This window comes from Lactuca virosa, chromosome 8, assembly GCF_052849685.1.
Source record: "Lactuca virosa cultivar CGN04683 chromosome 8, Lactuca_virosa_CGN04683_v6, whole genome shotgun sequence".
In the NCBI taxonomy this organism is placed as follows: Eukaryota; Viridiplantae; Streptophyta; class Magnoliopsida; order Asterales; family Asteraceae; genus Lactuca; species Lactuca virosa.
In genome coordinates, this window is record NC_136433.1 from 55,384,636 (window position 1) to 55,396,087 (window position 11,452).

The 11,452-nt window shown below is 29.1% G+C and overlaps 1 protein-coding gene across 27 annotated transcripts; it reads right to left on the reverse strand.

Moving 5' to 3' along the window:
• Positions 1-239: 239 nt before the first annotated feature.
• On the reverse strand, positions 240-10,235 carry LOC145129432 (uncharacterized). 27 transcript variants are annotated; one of them, XM_079064135.1, is made up of 27 exons: positions 9,974-10,234; positions 9,581-9,671; positions 9,338-9,449; positions 9,194-9,263; positions 8,746-8,813; positions 8,206-8,263; positions 8,058-8,098; positions 7,390-7,682; positions 7,274-7,306; positions 7,103-7,197; positions 6,914-6,993; positions 6,770-6,839; positions 6,363-6,403; positions 6,245-6,279; positions 6,073-6,167; positions 5,345-5,531; positions 4,175-4,443; positions 3,975-4,071; positions 3,771-3,899; positions 3,607-3,691; positions 3,243-3,381; positions 2,954-3,123; positions 2,237-2,363; positions 1,706-1,825; positions 1,446-1,626; positions 830-1,311; positions 240-754 (listed from the first exon to the last, which is right to left on the reverse strand). In XM_079064135.1, the coding sequence occupies exons 23-27, from the start codon at positions 2,296-2,298 to the stop codon at positions 490-492; spliced, it is 1,110 nt and encodes a 369-aa protein (XP_078920261.1). In that variant the 5' UTR covers positions 2,299-2,363; positions 2,954-3,123; positions 3,243-3,381; positions 3,607-3,691; positions 3,771-3,899; positions 3,975-4,071; positions 4,175-4,443; positions 5,345-5,531; positions 6,073-6,167; positions 6,245-6,279; positions 6,363-6,403; positions 6,770-6,839; positions 6,914-6,993; positions 7,103-7,197; positions 7,274-7,306; positions 7,390-7,682; positions 8,058-8,098; positions 8,206-8,263; positions 8,746-8,813; positions 9,194-9,263; positions 9,338-9,449; positions 9,581-9,671; positions 9,974-10,234; the 3' UTR covers positions 240-489. The 27 variants fall into 27 exon arrangements, with proteins under 27 accessions (XP_078920261.1, XP_078920259.1, XP_078920256.1 ...); XM_079064133.1 differs by having other exon boundaries at positions 8,206-8,290; XM_079064130.1 differs by having other exon boundaries at positions 8,058-8,644; positions 9,974-10,235.
• Positions 10,236-11,452: the final 1,217 nt, after the last annotated feature.

Sequence of the window (11,452 nt, forward strand, 5' to 3'; positions counted from 1 at the left end):
ATATGTTTTCATTGATAATATAATAATTAAAACTAGATTATAACCCGCGTTAAACACAGGGAAGGTATTAAAAAAATTACCAAAACATTTACTGCAAATAAAATAATAAAAAAAAGTAATAAATCATAAAGTAATATAAAATATTTAAATAGTTCATTACAAAAAGCAACTATGTTCGAATGCAAAATAATATATATATATATATATATATATATATATATATATATATATATCTACTTGGCATAGTGACTGTATCAAAATCAGAACGGATTGAAAAAACTTGTTGAGAAGGATGTACCGGAACCACATGTTCAATCGTATTTCCTTTAAAGAAATATAGGGTATTGTTTCTATAATCCCACCATTCATGTGCACCTTCATTGTAAGTACTAACATCTACTTTAACCCATCGATTGTGAATGAAAACCCAAATAGACCTAAAACAATCTCCACTTACAGAGAAATATCCCAATTTTCCGTGAAACTTGATCAGTCTCGATGCATACGGTTTGAAGTCATTAATAATAGAAGGCGCATATATAAGTGTATGTTCTTCTGAATAAATATCAAATCGCAATATGGTATCATTAGATAATAAGAAATAACTACACCGCCACTTGTAACTGCCTCATCAGAAACAGGATAAACAAATGATAGTAACTGGATATTTTGAAACTCCCTACATTGCCATGTAGTAGATGAAAACAATTCTATGTTGTAGTAATCGTAGTCCACTTTTTTCTTAAGCATATCACTACAAATAAAATAAGATATAAGTAAATAATAAAGTAAATTAATAACATAAAATATACTACATATAAACTCTTACGATGGCATTGTGTATGACAGTCGAATGACCTTGAAATGTAACGGGTTTGAACTGATAACCACGAAAGCAAACTTTACCGCAGTGTATTCAGAGCTCGGAAACGGTATCGATTTGACATCTGTAGTCGTTGGTTTGGTAACAAATAAAATCTTTGAAATGTATTCATTTGGATCATAGGATTCAACAAGAAGGAGTCCGCACAAGGATGATGCTAAAATCGTACAAGTATGTGGTAACCAATCAATGTCAAGATTGTTGCTAGCAGAAGACGGAACAAACCGACGCTCTATATTTCCCCATTGTTTTTTTTGTTGAACGATAACCCCACAAACCACATTATTTCTACGGTTGTAGTTATGAAGAACATGCTTGTTGTATGTTAGATTTCCATAATACTTATTTGTACAACGTATAGTAACAAATGTTTGTAATGTTGTTCGTGAAAGAATTTCAATAATTAGTTCAAAAGTCAATAATGATAACTGCAAAAGAAAGAAATAATAAGATAGTAATAAGATAGTAATATTAGAAAAACTTAAAATTTAATCTTTCATGACATACGAATTGAAATGATAATAAGTACAAAATTTGTAGTATTGACGGTAAAGAATTTTACCCGATCCATTTTCAATATTTTTTCCAATTCATCTATGATTGATTTGTTAGATGTGATCCTTGGCATAGCATGACCTTCTGTTTTGTTCTTCAAAATGTCATGTGAAATTTGAATTTTGAACGCCAGCTTTTTCCTCCAATAGTATATTAAGAGCAGATGGATAAATTTCGTTATTACCATCCTAAAAAAAAGAATCTTTATAAAAATAGATACACAAAATAATAAATTTGTTCTATGTAAATAAAGTTAATATGGATAACCTCATAAAACTGATGAACCAACTCTTGTGCGTTTTTTTTATAAGCTTCTTTGCGTCACAATCATATAAAGTAAGTGAAACTGAACCGGTAATATCTTCAACTATAATGGTGATTTTAAAACTGAAAGCATTGATGTAAATAGATTTATAATATAAATTTTTATAATTTAACAGAACAATATAATAATATTTATAAAATAAGTTTCAAAACCTGTGAACAACAGAAATGACTTTGTTAATGTAGCTTGAAGTGTTACAATAAAAAACTTCTTTATCTGGAAACTGATCATCATGGATTAAAATGTGTTTTTCGACTTTCTATTGACATCTAGTACAAGTAAAACAAGCTCATTCCCCTTCAGCACATACTTGTTTAATCGTACCGACAACAATTAAAGTTTTTTCCTAAAAAAATGTCAATGTCAGTTTAAATTTTAATATAAAATAATAAAAATCAACGATTAAGATATAAATAATACAAAAACAATTTCACATAATTTATATACTTTAAATGAAAGTGGTGTATATAAACCTGATGTACATGTTGGAGATCAGCAATACTATGGAAATCAAATTTATGAAGGAAATCTTCATTTTCAGAGTAGATGATCAAGGACGAAGGGTTGCTACAATTAGCAATTGTGGTTTGAGCCCTTTATCTGTTTGTGGACAAAATAATGATTGTTTGAAGTTAAATGTTCATTAAGTATAATGCTTAAACGAGACTTTTATAACAAAAAATATGTAACTTTCAGCAAGTATGAGTTTATGATTAAAGGTACAACGAAAAAAAATGCAAATTTGTTGTTATAAAATATGTAGTAAAAATAAATGTACAATGCATAGCCAATTTGGGAATGTTGGTATATATATATATATATATATATATATATATATATATATATATATATATATATTATTTATTTATTTATTTTGTCCTAATTTACATTATAAAATGGTTGGAAAAGTTAAAGAAGAAAAATCATATATGTCAATCATTTAAATAAGGGAGATATTTTATCAAACATTAGCTATTTTTTCCATAAACCATTGGTTTCCGCGACGAATAAGATCTTTTACATGACGCTCAAACAATACGAACGAAGAAGACCCACTTTCATCTTGCACACGAACTACTATCCTAATCCTAAAAATTATAACATAATACTTATATTTAGTTTGACATACACAATGAAATATATGAAAAAAGTAAAATACATGCCTAGTCAAAGAGATAATAATTACTTACTTTCCAAGTACATCCGAGACAAATCCACAACCATCACAGTGAAAAGGGCCAGCATCAACATCATCATCATTTTTAGTGACTTTTTTAGAACAATCACGGCAATAAAATGAATACTAGCCATCATCCATATCAAAACCAATGATAGTAGCGATGATGGTTAAACCAACTTCCTGTTTCATATATAGGATTGAAAGGAATCATATTAAAATATTATTTCATATGAATTGTACATAGAAAATCAAAACAATAATAGAATACGGAAACTGTTATATAAAAATGTTAAGTAAACCTCATTAAAATCTGGAATCTCATTGATGTTTTTTATTTGAAAATGGAGGTAGTAATCCTCTGGATTAGCCACAACAGTATCTGAGTTGAGCTGGGATGTACGGCTAGAAGACTCAACATTCGTATCCAAAGCATTAAGACTACATATACAAAAAAGTGAGGTTATTCAACAAAAGTAATGATTTTGTAAGATAAATGTGTTAACTATGGTAAATAACTAAAACATTACATGATTCATAATTATTAAAAAAACATTACATGATTCATAAACATAAAACATAAAACATTACATGATTCATAATTACAGTTGTTATCATACAAAAACATAAAACATTACATGATTCATAATTATTAAAAAAACATACTTTGATTTGAACTCTAAAATCTGAGGCATTTCATCATTTATATGCAATCTAGACCCAAACAAACAATTACTAACTTGAGGCTGACCTGCAAATAAAAAGTAAAATAATATTGTCAGTAATTACTTTGAAGTTGAAATGATAATTTGTTATTCAAAAATCCTTACCACCCCAAATTTTGAGTTTCGCCAAAACGTAGCAGGATAATAACAGGAGCAGTCTCATTATGTTGTGAAATGTAAGTATTCAGCTTCAGTGCAAAACTGCCCCACAAAGCGACTGCAATTTTCGTACCACTAAAAATGCATGGTGGTTATTAATGAAAGATAAATATAAACGGGGGAATGTGTAATAATAATACGAATATGTACCTTAAATCCTGAGCAACCAGATTCATTAACATTTTCTCTCTTCCATACTCAACAATGACTCGCATGGGATCAGTTGACACAACTTCACCAAGAAAATCTATGTGACAAAATATAATAAATTAGTAATCATAATCCAAATGTGTTTTACACTAAAAACTGAAGTATAGAAATAAGTTAAAACTAATAACATAAAAACATACCAAATGCAACACGAGTGTCAAAGTTCCTGGCTAGCAAATCTGGGAAAGAGATAAAATGATAAGGATCTACCGTATCAACAAAATCAGTGGATACACGAACTTTTGTGGTTCTGTAGAAATTGATTTTATGTTTATGAGGAACAAGCATGTATTCGCCTTCATCGCTAGCCATAGCGAAGTTACTAATCTCTCGGACAGCTCCTTCATCGAATAAGGATTCAAATACAAGAATAAGATTTTTTTTTTATTGTTGCTTGTATTCTACTTCCCTGTAGGTGACAATGAAAGATAAAAAAGTGTAAAAAAAGTATTAAAAATACAAAAAAATAATACCTGTTAATTAAAATTTAATAAAATAGAAACAAATTTAAAGATAAAGTATCAACAAATTCAATAACATAGAAATAAAAGAGAAGAACTGAAATCGATAAACATCCATATTTTTCTGCCATGAAATATTCAGTAAAGTCCAACCTATTATCTCATTATATACAAAAAAACCCTTTTATTATTATTAATTTTGTTCAGAAAAACCAACCTATTTTGTTTTATCGTTTAAAAGAAACCAAGTTACAGGTATCCAAACAATGTGACTGGCTGATTATAATTAAAATTTAATAAAATAGAAACAAATTTAAAGATAAAGTATCAACAAATTCAATAACATAGAATTAAAAGAGAAGAACTGAAATCGATAAACATCCATATTTTTCTGCTAGGAAATATTCAGTAAAGTCCAACCTATTATCTCATTATATACAAAAAAACCCTATTATTATTATTAATTTTGTTCAGAAAAACCAACCTATTTTGTTTTATCGTTTAAAAGAAACAAAGTTACAGGTATCCAAACAATGTGACTAGCTGATTATATGACCTGATTATATAAGAGATTTTATTACATAGAATAAATTCCAGTGAAGGGATCAGGAACCAAAATCACAAGATGATGAATAATTGTAAATTTATCAGATTGATAAAAAAAATAAAGGAATAATAAGAGATTTCATTACATAGACTAAAGTTTATTATTAAAAATAATAAAGTTGATTATTAAAATTATATGAATAGAAATAAAAAAGCATAACAGTAATCGAATTTAAAATTTTTTGAATAGAAATAACATAAGAATTTGACAATCTAAAAAATAAAGTGTGTAAAAAACAGTACCTCCTGGTCAATTAAAATCATGTCTAGGCTTGTGACCATATTAGGATTGTTTTTATAGGTCGGCTTCCAAAGCATGACGACTTTAACACGTATGTTCCAAGACTCTTTGGATGCATTGATTTCAGCAACCTTATCAAAGACGACCTGATCTGCATTGTTTGTTGCTATGGAATACTAATACTATTACCTGCAATGAAAGGAGATAATTAGTTAGAGAGAATTTTGATTTGGAATGAAAAATCGTAGACACTATATTTATAGGGAAATATAAATTTGGTTAATGCTAATATGACATAAATATTTTGGAATGTAATATCATTTCCATACTTAAAATATGTTTTATGTATGGTATGTTATCGAAAATAATATCAATATACCATGTCAAATATAAGTACAAAAATAGATAAAATCATACCTAATTTAAGATAATAATTACCATATAAAAACTGTAAATTTGAAAAGCTTGTAGAATAAGAAAAAAAGATAATAAATATATAATATTTTAATAAATAAATATGGTATGATATCGAAAATAATATCAATATACCATGTCAAATATAATTACAAAATATGAGATATAAACTATGAAAAGAGTAATAAGAGAATTTTATATGATAATAAGAAGTGATAGGTCGATTTTCTGTATGATCTATCAAATTCAAACCCGATCATTGTATATATTAGATGGAAAAAAAATATATTGATAAATATTAAAGCTTAGGACTTACATCCATTTTGGACTTGAAGATCCACAATCTGCACATAATTCATTACCAGATTCAGATTAAAAAGCTGATATTACTCTTTTTTGCAGCTGATGAATCTGACATTACAAAAAAAAGGTATGAATATGATATGATTATGAATTCATATATTATTTTAATAAAAAATTAAACTTACTGGAGGCTGATGTCCGTTCATCCGATTCTCTCTGTCTAACACCATAAGCATAGGGTTATTTTGGGAACAAAAAAATTATAATCTAATATGAGATGTTTGAATTTGAACATAAACATACCTCTATACTTAAATCACTCTTTCTCTTTTTCCCTTTTGCCCCTGAGTAAGTAACACATAAATAGATAGTTAAAAATTCTCAATATATGTAAAAATAAATTACAACTCCAGATAGTCAATCATTCAACAATAAATAATACTTTTAATACAAAACTAATTTTTAAGGAGGGTGGGGTATGATTTATTTTTTTATCAAATGTGACTTGACTTGGTTCAGGATGGAAGGGAGCAATCCCCATATTTGAATTTATTGTAGCAATGAAGAAAACCATGGATATAGCAACCCATAAATGCTGGAAAAAAGAGAGCTTTTAGACTCTTAAAGACAATGGTCTCTTTCGATTAAATATGAGAAGAAAGGTGAAGGCATATAGATATGAATATACTTTCTTTATCAAATAAACTTACAGGAAGTGTCTCCCATATTGCATCATCACTCACACTTTCATCATCTCTAGGTAATAAGGCCTTGCACATTCTGTAAATGATAGATTATCAGTTATGTACATTGCAAATTAGCATAACCAGGCTGTAAAGAGAATAGACAATCACCTGAAATTGTCAACAAGAATGGTTAAATGTCAACATAGGAAGGAAGACAATCTGCAGGCTTACAGGTGGAGGCTTAGTAACTGCACAAAACAAAATTAGTATGGAATCAGAACCGATATACATGGTATTATTTTCTAAACAGTTAATATAATAAAATTGTATTGATAAATATTAAAGCTTAGGACTTACATCCATTTTGGACTTGAAGATCCACAATCTGCACATAATTCATTACCAGATTCAGATTAAAAAGCTGATATTCCTCTTTTTTGCAGATGATGAATCTGACATTACAAAAAAAGGTATGAATATGATATTATTATGAAATCATTAATGATTTTAATAAAAAATTAAACTTACTGGAGGGTGATGTCCGTTCATCCGATTCTCTGTCTAACACCATAAGCATAGAGTTATTTTGGGAACAAAAAATTTATAATCTAATATGAGATGTTTGAATTTGAACATAAACATACCTCTATACTTAAATCACTCTTTCTCTTTTTCTCTCTTTTTCCCATGAGTAAGTAACACAGAAATAGATAGTTAAAATTTCTCAATATATGTAAAAATAAATTACAACTCCAGATAGTCAATCATTCAACAACAAATAATACTTTTAATACAAAACTAATTTTTAAGGAGGGTGCGGTATGATTTATTTTTTTTTTTCAAATGTGACTTGACTTGGTTCAGGATGGAAGGGAGCAATCCGCAGATTTGAATTTATTGCATAAGGTCTTGGATCTTTTTGAAACAGCAAAAAACACTGCAACCACCATTAACAAACAAAAAAAATAAAAATAAAAATTGGAAGAACACAAAAAGGAAGTTGATATGAGATTAATTCATTAGCAGATTCATATTAAAAAGCTGACATTCCTCTTTTTTGCAGCTGATGAATCTGACATTACAAAAAAAAGGTATGAATATGATATGTAAATGAAATCATTAATGATTTATAATAAAAAAATTAAACTTACAAAAAAAGGTATGAATATGATATGTAAAATATGAGATATAAACTATGATATGTAAATGAAATCATTAATGATTTCTAACACCATAAGCATAGGGTTATTTTGGGAACAAAAATTTTATGATGAAAAAAATATGAAATGTTTGAATTTGAACATAAACATGCCTCTATACTTAAATTTTACTTTCTCTTTTTCCCTTTTGCCCCTGAGTAAGTAACACAGAAATAGATAGTTAAAATTTCTCAATATATGTAAAAATAAATTATTTATTTGAGTTTGAGTTGATCTTCCTTTTGAATATTTGTCAAGCACCTGTTTTTTGTCAAGTGCTTGTTGGTTTAAAATGTTTTCTTCTGTATACTTCATTAATCTGTCAAATCCAACCCATTCATTCCAACTGTAATCACACATAGATAATATATAACAATTTAATAAAAAAATGTGTAGGATTGGGAAAGGTTTCTATCCAGATCAGACTGAAACCATGCAGCAACAAAAACATAAGAAAGAATTTGAGAAAACCGAAGATTTGATGAAAAAAAAACATGCTTTAGATCCAACCTTAATGGGTTAAGGCAAAAAAAAAAAAAAACAGATGATATAAAGTGTTAAGAAACACATTGTATTAGTTGTCTCATCAGCTCCAAAGTTTGGATCTAAAGCATGTAAAACTAATATATTTGATTTGATTGATCAGCAAACGGTGGAAGGTCTACTTGAGTCGGGGTATTCGCTGATTAAAGAACAACAGCTGAAAAATAAAGGACGAATGATTCAAGCATATAATCATTAGTACATGAGACAATTTAGAAATTAAATGCAGGACTACTATTGATCAGCTCCTTGAAATACCTGCACTTATATTCTCAAATGCAGGACTACTATTGATTGGTTCTCCTCTTGTCTGACTCATGGTACACCTGTAGTAAAGGAAAGATGGGAAAAATCTGTCAGAAGAAATATACCCAAAATCTATGAGTAGGTCCTACCAGCCTAAAGCATCTACAAAACCTGTTAAGTGAATAGAAGTGATTAAAAACCTACATGGTGATTTTATTGTTCATATGCATGATACTTTTTAAATTAGAAAGTAGATGATAACCAAAAAATATTACCACATAACTTCAGGAGGGTGAAGACAGTGGCAGCAATGAAGAAAACCATGGATATAGCAACCCAGAAATGCTGGGAAAAACAGAGCTTTTAGACTCTTAAAGACAATGGTCTCTTTCGATTAAATATGAGAAGAAAGGTGAAGGCATATAGATATGAATATACTTTCTTTATCAAATAAACTTACAGGAAGTGTCTCCCATATTGCATCATCACTCACACTTTCATCATCTCCAGGTAATAAGGCCTTGCACATTCTGTAAATGATAAATTATCAGTTATGTACATTGCAAATTAGCATAACCAGGCTGTAAAGAGAATAGACAATCACCTGAAATTGTCAACAAGAATGGTTACTTCAAATGCCAACAGAGGAAGCAAAGGTGTGGCAACAACTGCATGCCATGGTGCCCACTACATAAAAGAGAAAGGAAAAGTATTCCCTGATGCATAATGTAAGATATGGAAATGACACAGTTCATAAGGTTTATACAGATTGTTCATACTTATAGTCTTACTTATTACAGTGAATGAAAAATGATGATGAAAAGGAAGAAAAAGAAAGAGATCATACATCACGGCCATGGGGAACTGATGGTGCAGGTAATGAGAATCTTCCTCTGGCAACAACAGCATGAAATAGGAAAAGCGGGAAGAAAATGACCCTGCATACAACAATAAATCATCATCCACTATGCTTTCATTCTGCAATTCATGCATAAAGTATTGAAAAACCTCCAGCTTTAAGAAACAAAACTCTCTCTTTCAATCTAAACTCGCATAGGAACTTTGGGTGAACATGTTTAGAGGGGAAAATCTAGAAAAAAAAAGGATCCAAATCTCGAAGCAAACATAAGTATGCAAAAACCCCAATAACATTTCCAATAATTCAAACATCATAACATCAAACAAAATAAAAGTAAAATCCATGCACAAAAACATAAAGCAAAAGGAAATCGAAACTGACCACCAGGAGTAGGAAACAAGATGATCGAGTTTAAGAACAATATCAGCATCCCAAACAGCTTCCTGCAAATTAGTCACAACTTTCATGGGACTAAGTGGCGTATCGATCATATTCAAACAAGTTTCATGGGGAGCTGATTGTGTTGATTGTGTGGAGAGAAAACCTAAGAATGAAATTAGGAATGAATCGTGAGAAGGAAGGCGTGAATCGTGAGAAGGAAGGCGTGAATCGTGAGAATGAATCGTGAGAAGGAAGGCGCGTGTATTTTTTTTTTGGGTTAGGATGATGTCAGCAAAACGATCCTAAGGTGGAGACTAAAGGAGGGAAATGCAATCAAGGGCCCTTGTTTATTCATTGTAGAATTTAAGGTTCTCTTTTAATAATATTTAGAGATGTTTTAAATCTGAAAAAATTAAATTAAAATTGCGGACAAAAATATATTGGGTATACATATGTATAATATATCCTTTCTCAAAATAAATAAATCTTACAAAATTATACTGGGTTAATGTCATAAAAACCATCAAGTTTTGAGGGTTTTGTCGGTTTTGCCCAAAGTTGAAATTTATGTCCGTTTTTATCCAAACATTTTCGAAAAAATGTTCGGTTTTACCCTTTTACCGATGATAACAGGTTTTTCAGGTTACCATTATATTAAATTTGCAAAAAAAACCCTTAAGTTTACCATTTTTTTTTGCGTTTTTACCCTTAAGTTTATAATTTTTTTTACACTTTTACCTTAAGTATATTTTTTTCATAATATACATATTCATGCAGAAAAATCGTATTTATATACGAAAAAATATTTAATTAAATATTGTATTTATATATTTTTTAATGTTATATATATATATATATATATATATATATATATATATATATATATATATATATATTGTTTGTTTGTGTGTGTGTGTGTATGTTTTTGCATGGTTATACCGTTTAAAAAGATAAATAATATTTTTAGAATTATGAATATGTGTTTTATAGATATAGTTTTTAGAAGTATAAATACATATTTTTACATTTTTATATATTAACTAGAAAGGTTACCCCCGCTACGCGGGGGCCAGAAGCTTTCAATGTTGTTTCCGAATTGATAAATATGACAGACATATAAAGTGCAAGGATGAAAAGTCTGGGCTTTGCCCCGGACAAAAAATGTAAAAGTTTTGACTGCAAGGACCAGAAGTGTGAAAATGGCTAAAAAATTAAAGGGGTAGGAATTAGCAACTTTTTAGAAAAGGGATCAAAGTTGGCAAACTGTTAAAGTTTTGTGGCCAAACTTTAAATATTAAAAGGTTCCAAAAAAGTGTAAAAATATTGATTGCAAGGACCAAAAGTGTCAAAATGGGTAAAGAATAATGAGCAAAGTTGCCAAAAAACATCCAAATTTAGTATTCCTAACTTCCAACAATAATACAGGGACCAATTCTGCCAAAAAAATGGGAAGTTGAATGGAACACAAACAAAAGGACA

Bases quoted from the DNA above. Each gene is read 5' to 3' on its own strand.
- LOC145129432 (XM_079064130.1), bottom strand. From the start codon at position 2,298: ATGAAGATTTCCTTCATAAATTTGATTTCCATAGTATTGCTGATCTCC. The intron at 1,312-1,445 runs GTAAAATTCTTT...TTTCTTTTGCAG, and splicing joins AAATATTGAAAATGGATCGG to TTATCATTATTGACTTTTGA. The intron at 755-829 runs GTAAGAGTTTAT...TTTTATTTGTAG, and splicing joins CTGTCATACACAATGCCATC to TGATATGCTTAAGAAAAAAG.